This window comes from Amia ocellicauda, chromosome 2 (genome assembly GCF_036373705.1).
Source record: "Amia ocellicauda isolate fAmiCal2 chromosome 2, fAmiCal2.hap1, whole genome shotgun sequence".
Lineage (NCBI taxonomy): Eukaryota > Metazoa > Chordata > Actinopteri > Amiiformes > Amiidae > Amia > Amia ocellicauda.
In genome coordinates, this window is record NC_089851.1 from 1,946,321 (window position 1) to 1,974,176 (window position 27,856).

The 27,856-nt window shown below is 44.7% G+C and overlaps 3 protein-coding genes across 4 annotated transcripts; 1 reads left to right on the forward strand and 2 right to left on the reverse strand.

The window, feature by feature from the left end:
- Positions 1-250: 250 nt before the first annotated feature.
- LOC136712103 (CMRF35-like molecule 5) lies at positions 251-8,439 on the reverse strand. The gene is made up of 4 exons (XM_066688696.1): positions 8,406-8,439; positions 4,073-4,504; positions 3,194-3,379; positions 251-377 (listed from the first exon to the last, which is right to left on the reverse strand). The coding sequence occupies exons 1-4, from the start codon at positions 8,437-8,439 to the stop codon at positions 283-285; spliced, it is 747 nt and encodes a 248-aa protein (XP_066544793.1). The 3' UTR covers positions 251-282.
- A 2,797-nt stretch (positions 8,440-11,236) lies between these two features.
- LOC136761871 (uncharacterized) lies at positions 11,237-14,870 on the reverse strand. 2 transcript variants are annotated; one of them, XM_066716200.1, is made up of 6 exons: positions 14,424-14,870; positions 13,833-14,105; positions 13,490-13,511; positions 12,690-12,793; positions 12,531-12,583; positions 11,237-11,856 (listed from the first exon to the last, which is right to left on the reverse strand). In XM_066716200.1, exons 1-6 carry the CDS (start codon positions 14,473-14,475, stop codon positions 11,740-11,742), a joined length of 621 nt encoding a protein of 206 aa, XP_066572297.1. In that variant the 5' UTR covers positions 14,476-14,870; the 3' UTR covers positions 11,237-11,739. The 2 variants fall into 2 exon arrangements, with proteins under 2 accessions (XP_066572297.1, XP_066572298.1); XM_066716201.1 differs by lacking the exon at positions 11,237-11,856 and adding an exon at positions 11,864-12,169.
- Positions 14,871-17,139: 2,269 nt separating this feature from the next.
- LOC136761640 (DNA topoisomerase I, mitochondrial) lies at positions 17,140-27,659 on the forward strand. Its single transcript, XM_066716183.1, has 22 exons — positions 17,140-17,242; positions 17,524-17,614; positions 17,696-17,754; positions 17,915-17,984; positions 18,336-18,361; positions 18,608-18,730; positions 18,845-18,982; positions 19,175-19,232; positions 19,526-19,875; positions 21,664-21,779; positions 22,180-22,301; positions 22,594-22,716; positions 22,913-23,100; positions 23,421-23,565; positions 23,994-24,137; positions 24,353-24,538; positions 25,011-25,079; positions 25,271-25,385; positions 25,853-25,980; positions 26,115-26,209; positions 26,459-26,608; positions 26,891-27,659. Exons 1-22 carry the CDS (start codon positions 17,154-17,156, stop codon positions 26,991-26,993), a joined length of 2,688 nt encoding a protein of 895 aa, XP_066572280.1. The 5' UTR covers positions 17,140-17,153; the 3' UTR covers positions 26,994-27,659.
- The last annotated feature ends 197 nt before the right edge of the window (positions 27,660-27,856 follow it).

A 27,856-nucleotide genomic window follows, 5' to 3' on the forward strand; every position in this document is an offset into this window, starting at 1 on the left:
TATGAAAATAAAATTAAACACTTTTGTATGATTAGTTTGTTAATCAACTATGTTTCATCATTCCCTGTTTTTATGTAATTATTTTACATTAGCTACAGCCATTTTGTAAATGTCCATATCAGAGTCCGTCAGATATTGTGTGGTTTATTTATTCATTTTATCTTTCTTGTCCGGTTAATGTGATCCAGATTTAACTGTAGAGATGATTAGATGCCAAAGAAGCAGCTTCCTCGTGTCTCCGTCACTCCGAGAGCCCTGTCTCAGTCTGTACAGTGCTCGTGGTTAGTCAGTGGCCCCGGCTTCCTTCCTGTACCGCGCTGCAGCGTGACTCTCACACGATGATGCTCTGTGGTGGCCTGAAGCGTTCGGTGACAGGCCTGAAGAAACACAGCACAGCAAACGTGTGAGATGCAAAGATAGAGATCTTAGATAGGGTCTACAAGCCCCAGAAACATAAGACATGGTCTGAGGTTTTTACACTACATGGTCACATGAGTTCCTGGTTGCAGGAAAGAGTGTGAGCAGCTTTCATGCCTTCACCAGTAGTTTTTTTATGCCTTGTTTAAACTCAACCACATTATTATTATTATTATTATTATTATTATTATTATTATTATTATTATTATTATTATTATTATTATTATTATTATTATTTATTTCTTAGCAGATGACCTTGTCCAGGCAACTTACAAAATATAAGCGCAGTACAAAGTACAATAATACAGTGCACTTCAAGGCAGAATACATATGAGATATACAGTAAACAATATATAAGGTCTTACATCCTAGAATGTAAAAGCTGATGAGTGCAGACAAGATGTTAAGTCAAAGTTAAGAACTAAGGGATAGGGAGCAAAGGGGAAATCAAAATAAACAATGCAAGTGCAAGTAATGCAAATGCAGGAGTATAAGAAAACGTTGTATAAGTGCAATCTTACAGGAGAATAAATGACTAAATTACAAGTAGAGTCTGAAAAGATACGTCTTGAGTCAGGAGAGGAGGATGGAGTGATCCATAGTGTCAAATGCAGCAGAGAGATGGAGGAGGATGAGAGAGGATTCAAAGAGTGATTAGAAGTAAGACTTCTTGGCTGAGGTGAGTGAGGAGGAGAATGTGGACAGTAGAGAGCGGTAGAGTTCGAGGGCAGCTGGGAGTTTGGACCTTTTCCACTTCTGTTCAGCGGCGTGCAGACTGAATCGGGTTAAGCAGAGAACGGAAGAGATCCAAGGCTGAGGATGGGAGGGACGGGCAGGATGAGACGTGAGAGGACAGAGAGAGTCAAGGGAGGAGGTGAGGGAGGACAACAAAGAGGAGGTATCACAGTTGACAGACACAGTGAGGGAAAAAAGTATTTGATCCCCTGCTGATTTTGTACGTTTGCCCACTGACAAAGAAATGATCAGTCTATAATTTTAATGATAGGTGTATTTTAACAATGAGAGACAGAATAACAACAACAAAATCCAGAAAAATGCATTTCAAAAAAGTTATAAATTGATTTGCATGTTAATGAGTGAAATAAGTATTTGATCCCCTATCAATCAGCAAGATTTCTGGCTCCCAGGTGTCTTTTATACAGGTAACGAGCTGAGATTAGGGGTACTCTCTTAAAGGGAGCGCTCCTAATCTCAGCTCGTTACCTGTATAAAAGACACCTGTCCACAGAAGCAATCAATCAATCAGATTCCAAACTCTCCACCATGGCCAAGACCAAAGAGCTGTCCAAGGATGTCAGGGACAAGATTGTAGACCTACACAAGACTGGAATGGGCTACAAGACCACCGCCAAGCAGCTTGGTGAGAAGGTGACAACAGCTGGTGCGATTATTCGCAAATGGAAGAAACACAAAATAACTGTCAGTCTCCCTCGGTCTGGGGCTCCATGCAAGATCTCACCTCGTGGAGTTTCAATGATCATGAGAACGGTGAGGAATCTGCCCAGAACTACACGGGAGGATCTTGTTAATATATCAAGGCAGCTGGGACCATAGTCACCAAGAAAACAATTGGTAACACACTACGCCGTGAAGGACTGAAATCCTGCAGCGCCCGCAAGGTCCCCCTGCTCTAGAAAGCACATGTACAGGCCCGTCTGGTGTTTGCCAATGAACATCTGAATGATTCAGAGGAGAACTGGGTGAAATTGTTGTGGTCAGATGAGACCAAAATCGAGCTCTTTGGCATCAATTCAACTCGCCGTGTTTGGAGGAGGAGGAATGACCCCAAGAACACCATCCCCACCGTCAAACATGGAGGTGGAAACATTATGCTTTGGGGGTGTTTTTCTGCTAAGGGGACAGGACAACTGCACCGTATCAAAGGGACGATGGACGGGGCCATGTACCGTCAAATCTTGGGTGAGAACCTCCTTCCCTCAGCCAGGGCATTGAAAATAGGTCGTGGATGGGTATTCCAGCATGATAATGACCCAAAACACACAGCCAAGGCAACAAAAGAGTGGCTCAAGAAGAAGCACATTAAGGTCCTGGAGTGGCCTAGCCAGTCTCCAGACCTTAATCCCATAGAAAATCTGTGGAGGGAGCTGAAGGTTCGAGTTGCCAAAGAGGAGTGGGACAAAATCCCTCCTGAGATGTGTGCAAACCTGGTGGCCAAATACAAGAAACGTATGACCTCTGTGATTGCCAACAAGGGTTTTGCCACCAAGTACTAAGTCGAAGGGGTCAAATACTTATTTCCCTCATTAATATGCAAATCAATGTATAACTTTTTTGAAATGCGTTTTTCTGGATTTTTTAATGAAGTTCCTTCATGCTCGTGTGAAAGATTCTCACAGCTCTAATAATCTTAATAGACTTTTCTCCATTTATTGATATAGAACGATTTACCTGTGCTTAAGTGTTCTGGTAACTGTGGTCTTCCACATATCTGCCAAGTTCAATCTCTCTTGATTTGTTTTCCAATCTGATTTAATGAGAACACATCTCTCTCTGGTAATTACCTCCATTCAATGTAATTAAGTACAAATTGTTGCTGCCAAAGTGTGTCTACTAGTTCATAAGAGGATTCTTATATATATATATATTGAAACACTCAATTAATCATTTCACAGTTAACTAGGGAAAGAGGGAGTGAGCTGCTGTCACCATCCTAGACGACTGAGGTCTCTCACCAGTCACACAACAGGCCCTGCATTCATGCCACTGGACTCATGTAAAGAGAGAGATGTCTTACCCTCCAGCACTTTCAGGTACAGGGGGACAGTCTTCATGTCTGTGGCACACCGGTACCAGCCTTGGTCTTCATGGCTCAGCTTCTTCATGGTCACTGTAAACACCCCAGCTCTGTCATCTGTCGCTGACACTGTCATCCCCACTCCCCAGATTCCTGCAGTTGCTCCTTTCCCATTTTTCACATCACATTTTCACATGGTCTCTGAGATCTGGGCCGTACTGGCAAGGAATGACCACCTGTCCTCCCAGATGGCCTTCCACAATGTTGTGTTTCATAAAGAACTCAGGGGAGAAGCCTGAGGACACGTAGGAACATCTGTTACTGGACACCCTCATTAAAATCCACCCAGGGTCCTCAGAAGAGAGGCCGGTGAGTGTGAGTACACCGTACCAGTGAAACATCATATACAGGTCATTTTATATTTTGGTTGATTGTACGGGTCACTTGGATGAGAAATTAATTTCCCATGTGCTCAGAGTAATGAGTTTCTACAAACATTTTTCTCAAGCCATATTTGTCAAAACCAAAATACCCAACAAATGTATGTTTCATATATGGTAGAGATGTGTGAGTTGTATAAAGCCCATTGGGCAAAATCAGCCATATATTTTATGTTTAAAGTATATTACAGATATTAACCTTCCCATATTGAAACTATTCTACCAGGACAGGTATGTTCTGTATAGGTGTGGTTCTAGCAGAGCCTCACAATGTTGCCAGAATAACCATGTTTGCTGGGATGCTTTGGGATTCACGTGAAGTTTTATCACATGCATAAATCTTTCTTTCATTCAAATGCTCCGCTACCAGAAAGATACCCCTTTTGACAGGTCAGCATCAGCCATGCTGTGCTGGTAATGACAATGTGTGTGTTCTTACCATCCGTTATGGTGAGGTGGAGATAATACCCATAATCTGCTGCGCTGACTATTTCTACTGCACACCAGTACCAGCCTTGGTCCTGCCATTTCAGATCCCTCATGGTCACAGTGAACACATTCCCGGCGGTGTCGTCTGAGACTGAGGCTGTTTTGCTTCCTTCTTGGGGAGAGTTGGATTTCTTTACAGTAGAACAGAAAGCCCAGGATGCTCCTCTACACCAGTATTTCACATGGCGTCTGTACTGCTGCAGGTACAGGCAGGGGATGCTGACCGATCCTCCTTTTAGTGCTGTAATCCTTTTGACTGCAGACAGGCTGATTACTCCTGCACCATGGATATAAGGACTCTGATGTGTACAGTAGTATGAATTTATTAGGTTTTTAAATGCATGTGCACACACACACACACAAATAGAAATGCACACATGCACTCACATGCATGAACATTTGCAGCCTTGCTGTAGGTGAAACAGTGCTGTGTTTTTCTGAAGTGTGTGGGTTAGGCTGTTCTTGCAATAGGAAGCTCATCTGCTAATGCAGTGCACCTCATATTTCAGCTCCTCAACTCATTCAGCTTGTCTCTTCTGTCGATCTTGACCTCTTGTTTCAGGAATCACATATTTCTATAACCTGCCATTTCTTGTACATATACAGGATTTTAGGTCAACTGACAATACAGTTGGAAATTTGAGCATTAAATCCCAAGCAAATAGTCTTTGATTCTTATTGGACAAATGTATGCAAATCTTACAAAACAAACAATTCTAAATTCACAAAATATTGCTGCTTGGATATTGAGGCTGTGGTACAAACTGAAACAAAAGAACCCAAACATCTTTCCTTAAGACACATCACCGGTTTCATGTAAAGGTTTCGGTTGGCCAGTAACTAAAATAACAATTACAATATATACCAGAAAAAGAAGACAAAGAAGAGGAAGCAGCCTATTAGTTAGTCATTGCCCAAACTTGCTATTTACAGTGATGGGGAAGTTATTTCAAAGAGCAGCTAGTTGCACTATAGCTAACTCTGGGAAAGAAGTAGCCAGTTAAAGCTAAGGTTAAATCAAGGAAAAATGTAATCAAACAGAAAACTATAGCAGGTGTTAAAAGTGGTTACATTAGCGGTAATGAACCCTTCTCACAGAGAATGAGATACATTTGCAGGGGTTCTGACTTTATAATATCCCACACATGAAGACACTGTCTGACAAAACCTACAATAGGAGACATTGTGAAATATCAAAGAATCTTAAAAAGCAACCACATAATTCCTTGTCTCCCAGATTCAATTGTACAGAGATTCAAAATCTGGCCATGTCTCACACTTGTGATGCAACATCATAACATCACAGTGGAAATCTGAGAAGGCGTTCATAGGCTGAAATGGCAGGCAAACCTGCATGGAAATTGATGAGCACATTTTTAGGTTTAATTAAATTAAAAATATCTTTGAATTTAGATCTTTGCATTTACAACTTCTGTACTAAAGCTGGGCAGCCCCTGGGACCTTTGTTCCAACACATCTGAAGAACTCGTAATGGAAGACGGTGCCGTGGGAGGAGCACAGGGAGCAGGTATAAAGTTTAGGAATAAGTGGAAGGAGGCTCTCTGTCTCTGTCTCTCTCTCTCTAGCGTGAGTGTAGCATCTATAACCCAATGGCCTGGTCTGATGAATCACGAGTTCAAGGTGTTGACTTAAAGGATCTGCTGCTACCGTCTTGGTGCCAGATACCACAGCACACCTTCAGAGGTCTAGTGGAGTCCATGCCTCGACGGGTCAGGGCTGTTTTGGTGGCAAAAGGGGGACCTACACAATATTAGGCAGGTGGTCATAATGTTATGGCTGATCGGTGTATATTTCTTCCTAGCTATGTGCATATGGTTATTTTACATTACATTATTTGTCATTTAAATGACGCTCTTATCCAGGGCGACTTACATTTGTACCCATTTATACAGCTGGGCATTTTACTGGAGCAATCTAAGTGAAGTACCTGCTCAAGGGTACAACAGCACTGCCCCACCTGGGATTTTTGAAAAAGAATATTAGAAAACATTAAGTTGAAAAATTATAAAAAACAAATAATAATAATATTAAAAGTTTAAAAGTGGAAAAACGTCAAAAACGTGTTCCATTTATTACAGTCTTCTATGGAAATTAATATTTTTAATGATATATATTTTCTTAAGTTTGTATTTATGGGGGATTTTTTTTTTTTTTTTGGATATCACCTATATCTCATATTTTCTCATAGAAGCCAAGAGTTCCGGTTGAGCAGGCCTCTTGATTCTAACTCCTGATCATGTAAAATAAAAAAAAACAGAGGCCTGCAAATTGTAGCAAAGAGTGTCAACTCCAACCCTATTTAGGCTCCCTGGATCCCTGACTAATAAAACGTGTTCGTAGTTTTGACACCACTGGAATTCTCTCTTCCGTTTTCAAGGCTCCCGGGTACATGCATGTCCTCTCTCTGTTACACACTCACACTGTATGATGTTTTTTATCTATGGCAAGAGTTCAGTTCCAGCTCCTGATGTCGTTCCCAGATCTTGATGGGTGCTATCAAATTGTTTGGTAAGAAAATTGTTGCCGCTTACTGTAGCCTACTTTATTTTAAAAAACAATCCTATTACAGTATTTTAGATTTTAAATTTACTAGTATTTAATTATAACAAAGTGTAGAACTATTTACTTCCACAAATGCAGTCAGAGTGCGGAGTCAGGAATCAACAGGTTTGTATTACGAAGGCTTTTGGAGAGACAGGGCACACACAGGAGGTAGACATTTATTCACAAACGTTAATAACAACAGCTCCATATAAGGCACATGCAGACAAAACCAGTTTTAACAGATACAATCATCACGTACATCTACTTTTGATTAATGAGTTCATTATTGAGTCCAGACATCATTCTGTGTACAGGAAAGACGTCAGCCTTGCAGACACTGCTGCAGTTTTATATATTACTAATAGATGGATAGGTATCTATTTTGGAGTAAATGAGTTCTGCGGTCTGCTTGTATTCTGGGACTGTACTCTGTGGTCTGGGTAAAACTCACTCACAGCAGACACTGTCAGTCCTTACTATGGATAGGATATAGTAGTGTAAAGCACAATTAAACTGATTTCTGATTATAGTTTTGAATTTAAATTCTACATAATGTTATTTAGGAAGGCCAGGAAGACTATCATGAAAACATGGGGAAAAAGATTAATGTAGGCTATACTTGAAGTGTCAATATTAATAAAACAGGTAGATTGTGGATTTTGATACTTTCCACAATATCTACAGATCCAGCCATGATAGGCAAAAAGCTTTGTCAAAAGCTTGTGATAAAAGCTACACTAAAATAACTGCAAAACAAAATTGCGAATGCAGTAGACTACTTTTATCCTGACACTAGTTCATTATATATCAGTTCTACATGATCACAGAATCATATCACCCGTCAAGCTAGCAAAGGTTCACATAGAAATAAGGCTATACTGGAGTGTATGAAATGGTTAACATTTTGACACACTTCACAATAGATTCTTCTTTATTTTGTGTACGAATACCACATGAATAGCCCCGGGAGATCTGACACGTCCTCTGAGCGATGTTGATGGTAGCATGTATGACAGTTAAGCTGCAGAGTTAGGGGGTTAGGGTTACAGACTGAGGTTGGGACTTAGACAAGTGATAAACATCTTTGCTCAGATAAAATACTTGTGTAGAAGCTTCACACACAGATGTAATTTCTCTGGTACTCCTACATTGGCCACCATGTGAAGTGGGACCAGCCTGCTTTATTTCCGTTCCTGTTTGCTTTGATGTCGCACTTAGAGCCGCATAAATGTGTCAGAGTTTGAGTGTGAACTGAAATCAAGGCATTGTAAATTGCATAACTATGCACCAGACCAAAGTAAATGGTGTCAGTTTGTATTGTCCTTTCTGCTCGGAGGCTCTGCAGAGTTTTGTAACTGTTGGGCAACTAATTTATCAACTTCAATATTGGTCCATTATTGTCTTTTCTTATGAGACAGTTATGATAAATATGCGGACACTGTGGAAGATCTGTATATAAAAATGGACATATATGTTATGTATACATATATTTATATATAATTTAACACTCCTTTCCTTTGTTGGAAAATTTGCATGAGCATGAAAGATAGTTGATCCTAAACTAGAAATGTGCCCTGTTGTGTGCCTGACTGTTATTTTTGCCTGGCACTACCCCACTGTGTCAGAGGCCTGCTATCCTAAACCCCCAGCTGCAGACAGGCCAGGGCACAGAGCAGCACAGGAAGGCAGGAGGTGAAGGAAGAGAGAGCTGCTCTTACCTGGGACAGCTGCCAGGAGGAGAACGAGCTTCATCACTGCGCTATTTGAGTCTGTGACATCTGCTGCCTCGTACACCAGCGTCAACAACTAACAACCCCACTTCCTGTCCAGCAAGCTAAAGTCACAGGTTGTGTGTTTAATGCAGACTTCTACTTCCTTTGGCAAGTGATAGTAGCAGATAACTCGGTATAAATACATTTCACTTGAGCAAGCGTGTGTGTGTGTGTGTGTGTATGTGTGTGTCAGACAGAGAGACAGAGACAGAGACATCAGGTCACAAACAATAGCACAACAACATTATTTCTAGAATTAAAGTTTGAGGTCAGGGGATGAAGTCAGTCTGAAAGCATGAAGTCACGCACTAACTCTGAGCTCTGATGTGACGCACATTATTATTATTATTTATTTATTTATTTATTTATTTATTTATTAGCAGACGCCTTTGTCCAGGGCAACTTACAAAATATAAGAGCAATACAAAGTACGATAATACAGTGCAGATCAAGGCATAACAAATTTTACAAATTTAGAACTTACACAAGTGTATACGAAATATACAGTAAACAATATACACTCACCTAAAGGATTATTAGGAACACCTGTTCAATTTCTCATTAATGCAATTATCTAACCAACCAATCACATGGCAGTTGCTTCAATGCATTTAGGGGTGTGGTCCTGGTCAAGACAATCTCCTGAACTCCAAACTGAATGTCTGAATGGGAAAGAAAGGTGATTTAAGCAATTTTGAGCGTGGCATGGTTGTTGGTGCCAGACGGGCCGGTCTGAGTATTTCACAATCTGCTCAGTTACTGGGATTTTCACGCACAACCATTTCTAGGGTTTACAAAGAATGGTGTGAAAAGGGAAAAACATCCAGTATGCGGCAGTCCTGTGGGCGAAAATGCCTCGTTGATGCTAGAGGTCAGAGGAGAATGGGCCGACTGATTCAAGCTGATAGAAGAGCAACTGTGACCGAAATAACCACTCGTTACAACCGAGGTATGCAGCAAAGCATTTGTGAAGCCACAACACGTACAACCTTGAGGCGGATGGGCTACAACAGCAGAAGACCCCACCGGGTACCACTCATCTCCACTACAAATAGGAAAAAGAGGCTACAATTTGCACAAGCTCACCAAAATTGGACAGTTGAAGACTGGAAAAATGTTGCCTGGTCTGATGAGTCTCGATTTCTGTTGACACATTCAGATGGTCGAGTCAGAATTTGGCGTAAACAGAATGAGAACATGGATCCATCATGCCTTGTTACCACTGTGCAGGCTGGTGGTGGTGGTGTAATGGTGTGGGGGATGTTTTCTTGGCACACTTTAGGCCCCTTAGTGCCAATTGGGCATCGTTTAAATGCCACGGCCTACCTGAGCATTGTTTCTGACCATGTCCATCCCTTTATGACCACCATGTACCCATCCTCTGATGGCTACTTCCAGCAGGATAATGCACCATGTCACAAAGGTCCAATCATTTCAAATTGGTTTCTTGAACATGACAATGAGTTCACTGTACTAAACTGGCCCCCACAGTCACCAGATCTCAACCCAATAGAGCATCTTTGGGATGTGGTGGAACGGGAGCTTCGTGCCCTGGATGTGCATCCCACAAATCTCCATCAACTGCAAGATGCTATCCTATCAATATGGGCCAACATTTCTAAAGAATGCTTTCAGCACCTTGTTGAATCAATGCCACGTAGAATTAAGGCAGTTCTGAAGGCGAAAGGGGGTCAAACACAGTATTAGTATGGTGTTCCTAATAATCCTTTAGGTGAGTGTATAAGGTCTCACATCCTGGATTGTAAAAGCTGATAAGTGCAGACAAGTTGTTAAGTCAAGTTAAGAGCTAAGGGAAAGGGAGCATAGGGGAAATCAAAATTAATAAAGTGCAAATAATGCAAAGGCAAGAGTATGACACAACGTTGTATAAGTGCAATCTTACAGGAGAATGAAAGACTAAATTACAAGTACTGTTTGAAACGATGCGTCTTGAGTAAGCAGTCAGAGACTCTGCTGTTTTAACTTCAGTGGGAAGTTTGTTCCACTACCACAGTGTCCAGGCGGGGTTAGGCATGGGGTTAGAGTTCACTTGTGTGATCGAAATAAGGGCTCAGAGGAAGTGGGTATTTATGTGTCCTTCCTGTTGTATTTGCACATGAGTTCTTTAGGATTTGTGCCCATTACTGGGAAGTGCTGCCCAGTGTATTAAATCGGTCAGAATATATATATATATATATATACTGTATACATACACCGATCAGCCATAACATTATGACCACCTGCTTAATATTGTGTAGGTCCCCCTTTTGCCACCAATACAGCCCTGACCCGTCGAGGCATGGACTCCACTAGACCTCTGAAGGTGTGCTGTGGTATCTGGCACCAAGACGTTAGCAGCAGATCCTTTAAGTCCTGTAAGTTTTGAGGTGGGGCCTCCATGGATCGGACAAGTTTGTCCAGCACATCCCACAGATGCTCGATTGGATTGAGATCTGGGGAATTTGGAGGCCAAGTCAACACCTTGAACTTGTGATTCATCAGACCAGGCCACCTTCTTCCATTGCTCCGTGGTCCAGTTCTGATGCTCATGTGCCCATTGTAGGCGCTTTCGGCAGTGGACAGGGGTCAGCATGGGCACCCTAACTGGTCTGCGGCTACGCAGCCCCATACGCAACAAACAGCATTCACTTTTTCAGCACTTTTTCAGCACGATGAGCCTTGGCCGCCCATGGTTCACCCTTTAGAATGTAGGCATCTTCTATTAAAAAGAGTTTGGCACTTGCCTTAAATTATAAAGCTTTTAAATACTTCCCAAGTCACAAACAAAAATATTTTTTATTTATTTAAGAATTGAAGCATACAAAAACTATAATATCAAAACAAAATTCAACTGAAGCAAAATCCATATGCCATTGAAGATTCATAGATTTATAGAAATGGTACTTAACAAAAAAGCATATACATACACACATAAATACACACAATTACAAAATCAGAGAAATGTACAATTTGAGGTTTGAAGTCACCTGCCTTCTGACCTACAGTCAAATTTCGAGTGCATATAGATCAACTAATGCTACTGCACTAGATGCATAGATAAATAATGACAACAATATTGTGTAAGAATATGTATACATAAGTATATGTAAGTATCTGAAGAATTTGATCTCTACAGTACAGTTTACCAAAACCATCTGCGTAAGGGACCAGAAGAACATGACTCCAGGCGTGTAAGAGTTGCTGATTGAACATTTCTTGAACGATGAATTACTGTAATTGGCTTGACGACAGACAGAATGACATGTGACTGAATGATTGTTCATCTCACAGTTGCCATCCCAGTGGTTGCCCCATTCGGGGCTTTTACATCCAGGCTCTGCATGGTCATGTAGCCGCTGCTGTCTGTACTGATACTGTGTTGGAATTGGGCAGCACTCTGTTGAGGACAAAAATATATATGAATATATATGTAATGGGGCTCATATGGTATATGAGCAGGTTACAAGTGATGTAATCAGTACAGTGTTAAGCCTCCCATGTGGAGACCTGATTTTTTGGCGTAACGGCTTTAAAACTCTGGTGGACGGAGTCACTGCGGTGCGGAGTGCTTAGGGGAGCTTGGAATCCCGGGCGGGGAGCTCTGACTGCACCGCAGCGGCTCCACCCAGTGGCACGATCAGCCCGCTGCGCCTGCGCTGGGCAGACTGGGACTGGAGTTAGGAGGAGTGTGGGGCTGCTGCTGCTCGGCTCTGTTTGGAAAAAAATCTCATTCTTTATTTGTTCTGTTTGCACTTGGGAATCCAGTAACAAAAAACCTACAATATACATGTAAACTAATTGACACTGTAGGACTGTATTTATTATAAAAGTATTGCATTATTACTTTTTCTTTTCTTTTTCTTACCAAATAATTTATTTGAATAGTTTGAAGTTTCAACATTATTTAAACTGTGCTGGAGCTTTTATGGCACTGGCAACTGTGAAACCTTCTTTTATGTAACTGTGTATTTAAAATACTGTGTGTGATATCTATGTGACATTGAACCATTTTTCTGATACTTCCTGTGTTCTTCAGTGGAAATGTCATCAGTGGTAATTGTGAAATCTCACCATGCTGACTCTTGCGCAGACAGACTGAAATGCTTCGGCCACTGCTCTTCTTCCTAGAAATACAAAAGGAAGAGATTCAAGTAACATGGGGACAGGGTACCCCAGGTTAGGATAGCTGTGTTCTTGCGTCGCCACTCTCTCATCTTAGAGAAGACTCACCGACTGCTCTCTTCTGAGGCCTCAGCAGTAAAATGGCCACCGGCAGCAGGACGGTGAGGGTGACTGCCACTGTCACCGCGATCACCAGGACCCCAGACTCCGAACTGGGGAAACATAAGCCCGGTCAGTGAAAGAGAACATGAGACCAAGCAGCTACTTCTACTCAGGATCATCATGAATTTAGGTGTTATTTCAAAATGTAATGATTTACTTCTTCATTGAAGTGGGGTAACGTTAATTTAGTAGCATAAATATCTGTGTTTTTAGATATAGGTGTTCCTAAAACTTTAACCAAGGACGACAGTGTTTTAATGAGAAACAAAACAGGTTAGTACATATGGCCCGACTCTAGTATGGGCCCAGTGACCACATGATCAGTTCATCTGAACAGCTGGTATGAAAGCAAAACTCAGAGTTGCCCCTGACGTCTAGAGAACGTCTTTGGCACAAACAAACAGAACTTCCCACACAGAGGAAGTCTGCCGAGCATCACTTTTACCTGCAAAATATGCAATATATCCAACCACCACTGCAGTAGTATTAGTTTATTAGTAACAGGTCTTTTACTTGGTGGTGCTGTTTGATCCTGGCCCTGTGTGGCCTGATCTCCCCGCATCACGGTTTTGTCCAGATGCTTCAGTTTCCTACCAGGTCCCACATGCTGCTTAGGTTGATTGGCTACTGTAATGTAGCGAGTATTGACTGATGCTTTCATTTAATAATAAAGTTTCTTGATCTATTATTGTCATACTATTTAGCTATAAAGGAAGCTTGAGGTTACACGGTGAAAACTACACTACCTTGTAGAAGTAGAAGTAATGTCTGTGGAGAAATGAACAAGAAAAGAGTTACACTTGAGTCCTGAGTGCTGAACATGACCCCGACTGAAACTATTATGTCTGTATAGTTTCTGTAAGGGTTTATATTTTTCTGTTGTTAACTTGGTAAATGCAGTATGTAAATAAATAAACTAACAACAAATGTACATGATGCTGTACCACAAAAGCACTGCCAAAATAAAGATCTGCTTCAGACATGCACATTCCCCTCACTGTCTGTCGGGAGAACTTAGTGCCAAGCAAATCACCACTGGACATTCAGATTAGAGAAAGTCAAACAAAGGTTTACGTGGAATTCTCTTACCTTCCGCCCTGCCGATGGCTTTGGAGCAAAACTGATAATAAAGCTTGATGCACAGACTTAGGGTTGAGTTCAGCCACAGCGGCTCGTCCTCCAAGCCCCTCCATTTTGAGTCATTGCTTCTGTTAATCACAATGTTGCAGCAGTCGCTGGTGTTTCCTATACAGCAGTATTCCAGACCATCGACCGTGTAAAATTCATAGTGACAGTAAATGGGGTGCTGTGTTTCTCTTTCGATTCGCAGGTTGGTTTTTTCTAGACCACTGGTGGAGGAGCCTGCAGTGAAATTAGATTAATAGGGCTTTTGAATCAAGGAGGACTTGGAGCAGAGGCATGCCACCCTGGAGGTCACATGCCACCACACAGTTGTATAGTGATCATTTTTGTTATTTGACTATACGCTATTTGCCTTCAGTAATTAACAGTGACCTCTGACAGGACATCAATAAATACATACAAATAATAAGGAAAGAAGGCTCCAGCGCTGGAAGTTGTAACAGCTGAAGAAAGTTGATAAATAAATAAATAAAATGAAACTGAAGAACTGTACAAGGAAAACACTCAAGAAAAACAACAGCCGAAATCAATACTTACTCAGCTGAGCAGTCAGGAGGAGAAGGAGGAGCATTTCCACTGCGAAGCACATTTGTGCACAACAACCTTATTTGTGTCCAAAGCCCTGTGAGAATTATGAGGATGTCCAGCTTTGGCACTTTATCCCTCCACTGGGTTCTTAAAACTTTTACTACAGGAAAACCATGACAGTGTCAGTGTTTCCCCCTTTACCAAATGTTCAGCCACTCGCAGGAAATTGCAACGTGTCTCGACTGTGATTGTCCATGTTTGCAGAAGACAACAGAGTGATGAAATGTGTAGAATGTCAAGGAATAATTTCCATTGGTCAGTGACACTTTACAGCAGAAATTGTCATATTCCCGGTGTGACTACACACAGAGTAACGAAGGATTTTCCACCGAGTTCTTCATTAAATGCACATGATGAGGTAAGCAGCCAGAAGAGCCAGGCAGGCGGTTACATCTACAGAACTCTCCAGAATGAAGCAGATGGCACAGAAAACCTCACAACAACTCATCTGAGGTGTTGAAATGCAAACTGCTGTGAAAGGATATTGCAAAAAAACGCTAATTACAACAGAGCAGGGTCTGTGTTATTGTGTGGTTTGCAACCGAAGTAGAAGTACGGCTACTGGCAGGTAGAGCTCGTGCTGTAGCCAGGCGAAGACGGCGTTCTCGATTGGGTATGGGCTATGGCCATTCACAATGATGCCTTTTGGACTCTGCAATGGCCCTGCAATGTCCATGGGCCTGATGGAGAATGTACTGGCCTTGGTTGCGACTGGACAGCAATCCAGGAGTCCACGGGGTGCACCCCAGCCAGACTAATGCTGGGGAGGCAACAGCGCTCACGGTGGACCTGGCTTTCGGGTCGCCACCCAGGTATGAGGCCCAGCCCCCAGCCGTCTGGACTGTGAGTGGGAGCTCCAGAAGCGCATGCTCCAGGTGTGTCCTTCCATCAAGCCCACCTCACACAGGCTGGTGCACGCCACACTGACACTCACAGAGCTCTACCCAAAACTCACACTATCCTGGGAGGGCTCCCGTGAGAACTCAGTGGACGAGGTGTGCTAACGGGTTCTCCTTTGGACCACAATTGGCCCATCAAGACAACACCTCCACCAGGCTGCGAGAGTCAGGCAGCGAGGCAGGAGGATCAGCCATCACCTCAGAGGGGCCAGCAGGCCAGATGGCCCCCATATGGCTTCAGGGCTTTGTGTGCAACCTGGGGGGGTTGTTTGAGATGCCGGTATGTCTGGCTCCAGAGGTGGGGGCAGTGTAATGCCCTCTGCTGGATGCTACTTGGCATTAGCATATTGGGGACAAATGCACCCCCCTGCCTTGACAAATGGTGGACGTAAGGGACAATGGGGAGAGAAGCACGGATGTAAATAGTCTGAGGTTGTTAGGGAGGGTCAGTGTACAGCCCTGTGTCCCCTGTTCCCTCCTGTGTTGCAAAACAACAATTGAGATTATATCGGTTATATTTTATTGAGATTGTATCGGAAATTGGATTTGCCTCCCCAACTGACCCCGCTCAGTTTGGCCTTGTATGCATAGCTGTCTATTTGCTGATACACACACACACACACACACACACACACAAAGAGGTCCAGACAGACATACAGTAGTGTTAATCTCACGAGTGAAATTAATACTTGCATTTAATATAAGTGAATCAATTCAAAATGCAAATGTGTTCATCTTTAGTATCAAATGCATAACTGTTTGAAATGTTATCAGTACTGAATCAGCGAAAGCAGCGAATGAACTCGAGTTCACTTGAGTATGTTAGTTTCGCACCCGCACGGTCGGACTCATCAAAGGCGTTTGGGGAGTCTGCGCAGTGCGTCGCTTGCGGGACATGGTCCGAGAGAGGGCGTGGTCTGCGCACTGGAGAGGCTACCTGCTGAAGGTAAAGAAAAGAGAAAAGTTTCCCTTCTTTCTGACACCGACGAGCTATTACACAGAAAGGTAAAGTATGGATTTGAATTGCAACATATTTTACTTTCAAACAACACTCGCAGTCTGAAGCACAGGGTCTTTAACCAACAGCGCAGCAGTTCATAGCAACGTGTTTCTTTGTGCTTCATCGCCTGTGAAGCGTGTGTGCGCGTCCTCTCACCCGTGCAGCTCTCCTCACTCACTGCTGCTGGCTGGGGTTTGAACGAAAGCGGAATTGAATTGATATAGTTCTGGAGGCCAGACTGATACACATGTGTGTTTATTATAATATAACAGTTTTTAATGAGAACCTACAATGTCGCTGTGATTTTGTGCGCTTGCATATTATTTTAACTATCGCTTTACGTTATGCTTAATGCGTTTGTCGTCGGACTGTAATTTGGTCGAAATAAGAAAAAAAAAAAAGTTAAAGTGGTTTACATTCGTGTTTCTGCATTTGTCTTGTACCCGTCCTGTAGCCCACATCCCTGCTATCACAGTTTTGCTCAGCGCAAGGTGCGTCTGCGTCGGCAGGGCTGCTCCTCTCCGACTGCGCACAGTGCGGGGCTGTGACCTGTATTTGTACAAGGACAATGCCCTGGCGTTAAAACCAATAACCATTTGTATCTGTATGTGTATACATCATATTGTATATACGTATATAATTCATAGTGCAATACATAATCATTGCTTTTCAGACCATTGGAGACATGAGTGCATGTCTAGGTACAGGCCTGACTTGTTAGTTTTATTGGTCTCATATTAAACCTTTCTGTCCATGTCTCAGGGGTGTCTGAAAGGAGAGATGGACGGGGAGAGAGGAGGCCACGAGATGGCAGAGCTGAACGGAGACTCCCAGAGGAAGAGGGCTTCATCGGGAACAAACGGAGACAGGTGTGCCAGTGGCAGGTGTGGCCCCTCTAGGCCCCCTACTTTGCTCGCTCACCAGAGCTGGCCGCCCCTGCCTGAGCTGCACACACAACTGGTTGAATTGATGAAAAGCCTAGTCTGGGTCCAGGTGTTTGTAAACTGATTATTTGTGGTGAAGGATAAAGTGTGCTGGGTGGCGGCTCCCCCGGACCAGGACCAGCACTTCTGAAAGCATCTTCCATCAGTCGCTTGTTAAATACGTAATGCTGCTTTTGTTGATCTGCATATTTATCTCCTGTTGCCAGCAAACAGAACAAGGACTCATCCAAGACGAAGAGTAAACACAAACACAAGGATCATTCGATGGAGAAGCACAGCGACTCTAAGAAGGAGAAGGTACCACAGTACAGCAGTGTTGTGTTATCAGGAAGCTACTTTTCTTTCTTTTTTTAATGTAAAAACTCTTTAATGCTGCAGGTGAAATCCTCCAGCCCAAACCTGCCCGTGAAACCCCTGCAGGAGCCCAAGGTCACCAGGTGAGTCCTGCCAGCACCAAGCTGCCTGCTGGGCAATGCAGGAAATGCATCCAGTAACACCGTGGGATATTGTGGTCGAAGGCCATGTTCATAACAACAAATTCAAGAAAAGGTGTCTTAACACGCGTGGGTCCTGAGCTGTATGTTTTGTTCCCGCCAGCTCTGAAAAGCCCCTATATCCGGATCTTGGGAACAGCAGGCTAGAACACGAGAGAGACCGAGCTGGAGTGGTGAGACGGCCCTGCCACACAAGATTATTTACATATATATACTTTTATTATCATTGATGCGGTCTCATTTCAGAAGAGGTGCATATTACATTTAATAGATGTATTCACACATGGACTGGTCTCTGCAACTCATATGCTTGACCCAAGTATACACATATAAGTGGATAAATATAATTGAAGCTTTTAAGCAGATAAGGTTTAGGTTCTTAGTATTGCTTTGGTGAAAGTGTCCTGCATTTTGGTAAAAAAAAAAAAAGTCAATCTCATCCCTGTGAGACGTCAGGGGTCTAAGATACTGCTGTACAATGTGCAAGATTTAGTAATGTGTCTTGGGTCTCTTCCTCCCTGCAGGAGAGGCACCCTGGGTCTCATGAAAAGTAAGTTGAAGCTGAGAAACATTAAGAAGAAAGGCAAGAAAGAACAACATCCAACTTCATGTGGATTTAAATATTCAAATTGTATTTCCTTTTGTCAGTTATTCATCTTAACAACCACATTCCTGAAAGTAAAAAATCTGATTAAGAACATCCACCTTTATTGTGGTTATTATTAGAATACATTTTATTTATTTAAATTGTAGGCTCATGTGACAGAAGCACCCAATGGTGTGTGTTGTGTTGCAGTGTGAAGAGGAGATCGGACTCGGTGGATCTGAATAACAACGTGTCCCCAGGGCGTGGGGGAGAGAAGCTCAGTGTCGGCCAGGCCACGCCACTGCAGCTCCATCAGCAACACGGCTCTGACAGGTCCGGTCACCCTGACACTGCGTTCTCCTGCTCAACACTCCTGCTTTCTCTTCACTCCGCTCCTCTTCATCCCTTGTCCTTTGCCACTATTTATCTTTATCCATCCATCTGCAGATTTCAGCACAAGGACAAGAAAATAAAAACTGAGCATTCGTCACAGAACCACACAGATGGCGGCGAGGGGGACACCCTAACTAGCACAGGGCTGAAGAGTGACACCAATAACAACTCGGAGGAGGCTGTGGAGGACAGGTGAGGGAGAGGAAGCTCAATAGGTGTCCATCTCATCACAACGAGCACGTGGAGCTGCTGTAAGAACATGAGATGATTGAAGGCCTTGGTTTGTATAAAGCCTCTGCGATGCTAGTGAAGAGCTGCATCTTAAACACAAGGAAGGTTTGCAATCTTCAGTTCTCCAAATGTTTTTGTTTCTTCTTCTTTCAGATCGGAGAGTAACGCAAAGAAAAACAAGGCCACCAGGGACAGAGATGTTAAAAAAGAGGTAATTTGTGTGAGTTTTGTGCATTAAAACCTTGAGACAGGATTTAAACACTGACAGATACAGGTGTCTGTACAGGTAGAGATGGAGGCTTATACAGGTGTGTCATGGACATGCAGTCAACTGTGGGTTCATATAAGTACTGTGTTAACTGTGATCGCATCTACTGAAATATCAGCATTGCTTTAAATTGAAAGACCATCAAACTGGTCTGTAGGGGAGACACCCCAGGTGAGTGTGACCTTTACAAAGCACTGTGGTCTTACTGACAACTGTGACCCCTTTTAAAATTGCAGAAAAGAAGCAGCAGAGAGGAAAACACAGGGAAGAAAGAGGAGGACGAGGAGCTGAAGAAGCCCAGAGAGAACAAGGAGTGGGAGGCAGAGAAGAGGCATACAAAAGAGGGGAAAGATAGAGGAAGAAAACAGGGCCAAGTGAAGGAGGAGAAAAAGCCAGGGAATAGAGGCAAAGAAAAGCCCACAGAGGAAACAACAAAAAGAAAACGCACAAAAGGAGGGGAGAATGAGGAAGGGACGCTTCAGAAGAAGAGGAAAAAAGAGAAGAAAGTGGAGGAAAACGAGAAGAAATCCAAGAAGGAGGAACGGGAGGAGAAGAAACAGCAGGAAGAGGCGACCAAGTGGAAGTGGTGAGGAGGCTCAGAGGCCTGCTGCTCAGTACAGGGAGGGAGGCTGCCGTTCTCAGCCCTGGCCCTGGAGGAGCCCGTCTCGGCTCTACACTGAACCCTTGACTGGACTGATGGTGATGCTCTTATCTGCCCCTGGTCAGACTGTCCTCAGCTCTGAAACCGGGGCAGAGCGGTCAGGTCAGTAGGTAACGACAACCGCAACGCCGGGGCTGGAGTGGAAGCCAGCGAGCCGACACAGGGAGGGCACTCCAGGACTGGGGCCGGGAGCCGCGGCTGTGAGGCTCAGTCTGCTGGCAGACAGCCGGCTCACAGGTGCTCAAACCAGGATACGCCATCGTAGATATAGATCGGTACATAGAGAGGGAAGGTTCGCTGTGTTGAGGTTTAAAAGTGGAGCAAGTTTATCCCAAACTAGTTAATAATATAGATTAGAAAGCTGCACAGCAGTCTTCCTTCAGTCTTGTTTTAGTTAGCTGAAATCTACCCACAGCCCAAACTAGTGACAGATGCATTTTCTTTATTTAGACATTACATTCACAGCACTTGCATGTAGTCAAAAGCAACTCCTAAGTACATTTGCAACTTGGAACTCATTTTCAAGCGCTTGCTGCCACCTGTGGGTTTTATTCTTGAAATGTGCAACATGCACGCCAAACAGTCTACATCCAGTACATTCAAATATTTTTTAATGTCCAGGTACTTTAAGTAAAGACTAACTTTTTAAACTTTCTATTTTTAACGCTTTGAAATTGAGCCTTTGTGTCGATGACCGGTGTGACCGTCTTCTCTCTGGCACGCCGGCAGCGCTGTGCGTCTTTCCGCGGGGCGGAAGTAGGCGCTGCACAGGAAGCTGCGTGGGAAGTGAAAACGCTCTATTCTTCCCACGTGTGAGACGCGCTTGACTCGTCCTCGGGATTTGCTACCTGGGATGATCAGCTGTGGCGGCGCTGCGGCTCGATTGATCTGCGGTTCCCTGAAACTGAGCGCGAAGTCCGCTTTCTCTGTGCGTTTAGTACAGACCCTAAGATGCCCCGGGTCCGGCCTGCGGAGCCCAGTCAAGAAAGCGCGGAGGCTCGCAATAAGGTCACCGTGACGCTTTGCTATAGCAGTGATGATGAATGCAGTGTCTCGATTAAAAATAAGTGTAACGTTCTTTGAAAACGGCTCTATGTATTAAGTGTTTGCACTGGTTTTGTGACAGTTTCGCCCATCTACTGCGCAGCAAATCATATGTAGCCTGTGCCGGCTCTGCACGCTGAGCTGTAAAAGCCGAACGCAGTGACGCGGTGCGGGGCGGTGCGGGGCGGTGCGGGGCGGTCTCTGTGCACTGCATCTGTTTCACTGCAGGCTGTGAGATCAGCTCCCTGCACACCATTGACGTGTACTCAGTCTAATCAAATGCATGACGCCAACGGTACTGCAGACCAGTCTGTTTAAATAAAGGTAATGCGTGTATTGTATCTATTTACTGACTGTAACAGGGGCGGGCCCAGGAGGACAGGTGTTCAGGTGTTTCCTTCCCAGGGTCCGAGCTTCAGAGCTCTGCTGGATATTGATTTACTATGTTCACTTCATATGTTTATCAAGGTTGAGCTATTTGAGCTATACAAATCTGACTGTTAATGTCCTTGCGAGTTTTTTAGTTGCTTATTCCTCAGGTGTGCATACATTTCTCGTAGGGATGTTCAAGGTGCTTGTGTGGGGAGACATCTGTGTTGTTGTGTGTGTCCTGTACTGCTGTGCTCTGTGTGGAGTTTGTTTTTTCACCAGCTTGCTGTCTGTGTGCAGGTGGGAGGAAGGCCAGTCCTCCGATCGCATCAAGTGGAAGTTTCTTGAGCACAAAGGTCCTCTCTTCGCACCCGAGTACGAGCCGCTGCCAGAACATGTCAAGTTCTACTACGATGGTGAGATCCAAACCACAGCCTCCCCTCAGGAATCTGTTTTTATTCCATTTCTGTTCTGTACTCTATGGTCTGTTTTGGGAAATTGGTGTTTTCCACCCCCCTGCCATCTATTCCCGATGTTCCTGTGACAAACATTTCAGCTATGCTGTTACATTCACCTAGTTTATGTGCTCTGATTGTAATTGAGTTGTTAATCTATTGTATTGTGGAATATGCACAGAACTTGCATGGAAATCTGTGTGTATATTGTTTTTTAGTAACACATTTAAATTGAAATTTGATTTATGGTTGAACCCGCTATAGTATTTTTTTATTTCCTTCTGCCATGTAGGGCCATAGTGTTCAGCTTCTCTGACTCCTCCAGGTGAATGTATTGATCCAGCTGCCTCTCCCTCCACAGGAAAGCCCTTCAAGCTCAGTTTGGAGGCAGAGGAAGTGGCCACGTTCTTCGGCAAGATGTTGGACCACGAGTACACCGACAAGGAGGTGTTTCGCAGTAATTTCTTCGGGGACTGGCGAGAGGTGCGTCTCTTTATCAAAGTTACAGAATTATCGGAATTCCACACTGTCCAGTCGGGGCCTTTTCTCATTGGTTTTAACTAACTTATGAAAGCTTGAAAACAAAACAAACCTCCTGTAATAATTTAAGGAAGCATGTTAAAGCAACATTCATCACTATACTCATCCTCCTTAAAAGTGATCCTAAGAACAAAGGTTTCCAAAGGAGTGGAGGCTGAGCCCTCTCCCTTGCTTGTTTGTGGGCTAGCGGTTGGCACCCACCCCCCGCACCCCTTGAAATATCATGTTTCACCAGGAAATGACGCCCAGAGAGCGCAAGGTGATCACCGACCTGTCCAAGTGCGATTTCACGGAGATCCATAAATACTTTGCGGACAAGGTGGAGGAGAAGCGTGCGATGACCAAGGAGCAGAAGCAGGTGAGGCCAACGTCCGCGGGGCCTTGCGCTCCTGTCCGCCTCGGACCTGTTGGGTGGTCGAAGGCCGGTGGGCTGCAGGTCGTGGTTTTTTTTGTACTGGGAAAAGAGTGTCTGTGGAGGGACAGTGTCTGTGGGGACACTCGGTGAATCCAAAACAGGCTGAATTAATGTGTCTGTGCTTCTTGCCCCACCCCAGGAGCTGAAGAAGGAGGCGGACAGGCTGACGGAGGAGTACGGATACTGCATCCTGGACGGGCACCGCGAGAAGATCGGCAACTTCAAGGTGGAGCCGCCCGGGCTGTTCCGGGGCCGCGGGAGCCACCCCAAGATGGGCAAGCTGAAGAAGAGGATCCAGCCTGAGGACGTCATCATCAACTGCAGCCAGTAAGAGTGGCGGAGGGTGTTGGGTGGGTACTGGGCAGGGTGGAGGAGGGTTTGGGTTTTTGGTCTGCAGGGCAACGTATCTGCAGTTGATGTTTTTGCTGCCTTTTTTGTTTTGTTTCACATTTGTCACACTGCACCTCTTTATAATTAAACTAATGGTGGTGGTGATAATGACAATGTTCTCAAGGTGCTGAAGGCCAAGTCAATCAGATCTATACACAGAAGGAGAAGTGCTCAGCGCAGAGAAACTTTGCTCTTCTCGGCGTGACACTCCAGTTTGAAATCGGTGCACTGACGCCGCTTCTGCTCTCGCCCCACAGGGACTCGAAGATCCCCATGCCTCCCGAGGGCCACCGCTGGAAGAAGGTTCAGCACGAGGGCACGGTGACCTGGCTGGCCTCCTGGGTGGAGAATGTGCAGAATGGCATCAAGTACATCATGCTCAACCCCAGCTCCAAACTCAAGGTGAGGAAAGGACGCCAGGCGTCTGAAAATAAAGTAAATTAATTAATTGAAGGTGCCATACAGCTGGTTAAAAGCAGCATTCAGAGTTAAGTGCTGTTTGTGTTAGCCATGGTCATTGTATGACGTTTAAACAAGCAACACTTTGACAGGCTGCACAGGAAGCCTGGTCACGTCTTTCAGTCATGCGAAAGACACGGACCCCCGGAGGTGTATTTTCTTCTGTCACTGTCTGTCATCCTACAGGAGGTTTTCTCTCCTCTGTGCCCAGTGGTTTACATTTACATTGTTGTATCAATAGCAGTTTGATCTAGGATAGTGCCCCTCGCAAATTGGGCAGAGTGTGAAGTGTGAAGCACTCTGCCCACTTTGCGAGGGGCACTATCCTAGATCAAACTGGATTGATCTAGCGTGGCTGTGTGTCTGTGCAGGGGGAGAAGGACTGGAAGAAGTACGAGGTGGCTCGCAAGCTGAAGGACCGGGTGGACATGATCCGGCGGCAGTACCGGGATGACTGGAAGTCTCGGGAGATGAAGAGGAGGCAGAGAGGCGTGGCCACTTACTTCATAGACAAGGTACCTCACTTCCTGCGGTGCTGCCCAATCAGAATGCATCTTATGTTTGTGTCTCGCAATGCTGCATCTTTACACTGGTATTTCTGTGTGTATGGAAAAGTACACACAGACACACTGATATGTAACTGTGGCCCTCTGTTAGCGCTAGTGTGTTTCTCTGTGCCTGTGCTCCTCTCCCAGACCTACTCTTTGTGTGTGTGTGTGTGTGTGTGTAGCTGGCCCTGAGAGCGGGCAATGAGAAGGAGGAGGGCGAGACTGCTGACACAGTGGGCTGCTGCTCCCTGCGGGTTGAGCACATCAAGCTGCACCGCCAGATGGATGGAGAGGACTATGTGGTCGAGTTTGACTTCCTGGGCAAGGACTCCATCCGCTACTACAACAAAGTGCCTGTGGAGAAACCGGTGAGCTGCCCTCGGCTAGTCTTCTGGAAGAGGGGTGGGGTGGGATTTGTGAGATGGGGAGACTGAATGGACTGATTTTCTGCTTCACTCACAACCTCCTTCTGATCATCAGGTTTGTGTTGAGTGACACTTCACCAGTATTACAGCCAGCTAATATCTTATCTTTGTTGTGCAGTTTTCTTTTGATTATTAACGCCATGCTCTCCTCTATGTTGGCATCTAGAGGTAGTCACCAATTACTTAAGTGCCCTTTGACCTCGTCTCTCACTTAGTGCATGGAGGGTCACGTGGGTTAGAGGAAAATCCCAGGGCAGCATCAGTCAGTCACTGGGAGTTTCCCTGTGCTCAGTGGAAGTCCGATGTCTGGGTGTAAACTGCTTCTCTCACAGAAGAGGGGTGGTTTAGTTTTATTATTATTGGTTGCTTCCTGTTGATGATACAAGTGCTATTCTGACCTCACTTCTTCACGCAGGTTTTCAAAAATCTGAAGCTGTTCATGGAAAACAAGAACCCGGATGATGACTTGTTTGACAGAATCAATGTGAGCACACATCCTGCACCTGCTTCCTTGTCTCTCTGGCTCAGCATGAAAGCCTTTGCCTAATGTTCAGTCTGAGGAGTTGTCCCTCTTGTTTCCAGTCCAGTGTTCCCCTGCAGAGCTCTGCTCCTCTGCTGTCGTTTGATTTAATGTTCATTTTGTTGAGATTTTTGCCTTTATCTATCATCCCCCAGACTGTCTTCTTAAACAAGTCGCTGCAGGAGTCGATGGACGGTCTGACCGCTAAAGTGTTCAGGACCTACAACGCTTCCTTCACCCTGCAGGAGCAGCTCAACAAGCTGACGGACCGTACGTGGGTTTTGTCTATGATCTACTTCAGTTTTCTCTGAGGACACGCTGTCCCTCCGCTGTCCTCACTGCGGGGTCAAGCTACATAAACAAACAATTAAACTCAGTATCTCGACTAAACCATAAAGCCATAAAGGGTCCATCGAGCAGCCTTCTGTTCCCATAATAAAATCTGTTTGCACATAACTTACTCCGGATCCTTACTAGCGTCTCCTTATTATCTGCGGTATAATTGCTATGTACAATTTGGACATTCATTACTCTGGATCCTTAAAAGTTGTGTCTTGATTTAAGTAGCACTAGCTGTCCATGCGAGGACTCGATGGGAGACCCGGCCTTCTGAGATTCCTGCAGCCCTGGGTTCTTGCACCAGGTTACAGGCAGGAGCCCAGAAGAGATGAGGGAGGCCTAGTTCACCCCTCACTCATATTTCTAATGGTCTCTCTCTCCCCCATCTCGTGCCACAGCTGACCAGTCTGTGGCGGAGAAGCTCCTGTCGTACAACCGGGCCAACAGGGCCGTGGCCATCCTTTGTAACCACCAGCGGGCAGCACCCAAGACATTCGAGAAATCGATGCAGAACATCCAGGAGAAGGTGAAGAAGTCGTGGGGGGTGGGGTGGGCTGGAATGTAAAATTAATAATTGAGAAGTACAGGAATGCAGTTGTATCCAAATGGCCCCGTCCTACCATGGGCTCGAGGGCTGAGCGCTTTTCTCGTTTCGTGCAGATCGCGCAGAAGCAGCAGCAGCTGGAGGCAGCAAAACAGAAGCTGAAAGAGGCCCAGGACCATTACAAGAAATACAGAGATGAGAAATCGAGAAAGTGAGGCTGGGTATCGCCACCTAATCAAATACAGACCTTGATAATTTTAAATCTAGGGAAAGTGTGTGTGAGAGTGTGAGAGTGTGTGAGTGTGTGTGTGTGTGTGTGTGTGTGTGTGTATGTGTGGAGGTATAGATTTAAACTGTACCCTTTCAGGCCTAATACAGTGGGAAATGGTTTGTAGAAATGGTGCCCTCGCGGTGCCTGTGGTGGTTAATGGTGCTGCGGGGGGGCTGTGCTTTTGCCCAGGTTGGTGGAGAAGCTGGAGAAGATGGTGGAGAGGCTGGAGGAGCAGCTGAAGAAGCTCATCGTCCAGGCAACGGACCGGGAGGAGAACAAACAGATCGCCTTGGGGACGTCCAAACTCAACTACCTCGACCCACGTATCACCGTGGCCTGGTAACTCGCCTTTAAACAAGCTTTGACCGACCTGCTCACAGGGAACAGCCAAGCTGAGAAAAAAAACTCCAGGGGCACTGTCAAAATATCCTGGATAATTTCTACATTTTACGAAAAATTTTCCTTGGACCTCGAATGTTATTTGTTTTTTACTTATCGCAGAAATATAATTTAGAAAGGACATTGGAAGTGGTTTAATTTCTAAGGTGTATGGTTTTAATGTAAAGAAAAAGATGCTCATGTCTTATTTAAACAGGACTTTTTGGCATTTTGTGTTCACAGGTGTAAGAAGTACGGAGTCCCCATCGAGAAGGTGTACAACAAGACCCAGAGAGACAAGTTTGCCTGGGCCATCCACATGACCGACGAGGAGTTCCAGTTCTGATGGACTCCTGAAGAAGAAAATAAAAGAGACTGATAACGAGTGTTCTCACCCTGCGCTTTTTGGCAGAAAACAAATTGATTTCCTTCTCGTCTGGACAACACGCTCGGCTCTCTTGGCCTTCGAGGAGAGCGGCCACTGATGTGGTCAGTCATGAAAAACTGATTCATCCATTCAGCTTGGCGATAATCCGACCCTCAGGGTGATGAATGAGGTGTATATTAGTACAGACCCTAATCTACATCATCCACGTGCTCTCTAAGGGAAATGGGGCTGGGTTTGTATGGTGTGTATGTGCACATTATCCTTCCTGCTTCCAGGAATGTATACATATGAGTGTGAAGCTGCAGTTGTACAGATGCACCCTTATCCCCAGTCATTCTGCTCTTGGGCTGATCAGAGGACTGCTTTTTGACAGATGCCTCGTCTCTTGTTGCACAGGTCGCCACCACGCTTAACCAGCTGCCCCGTGTGTGTTTTTTTATTTGTGTCGTTAAGTGTCGGGACTGAGCAATAGAAGGCCGTGCTTTGGTTAACTTCTGTTTCCCCGTCATGTGACCCGTGCGCGGTGTTTAAAATGGAAGAAGACGGCAGATTTATTAATTTGTGTTTGTTTGGAAGGTTCCTTCTGTTGACCGGCAGTAATAAAGACCCGTGAGATACTGCAGAGCCCTGTGTCTCATTGTCCGAGTTTCACGCACATTCACGTGGTCAGTGCGCCAGCGGTTACAGCAGCGTTCTTGTAGGAGAATTGTCTTTTGTAGTCCCTTAAAAACACCACATTAAGTATTTTTTGTCTGGCTTAATGGGAACAGTCAGCACCTAGCACTGTCATATGTCCACGTCTGCCTCTGTGTACCTGTTTG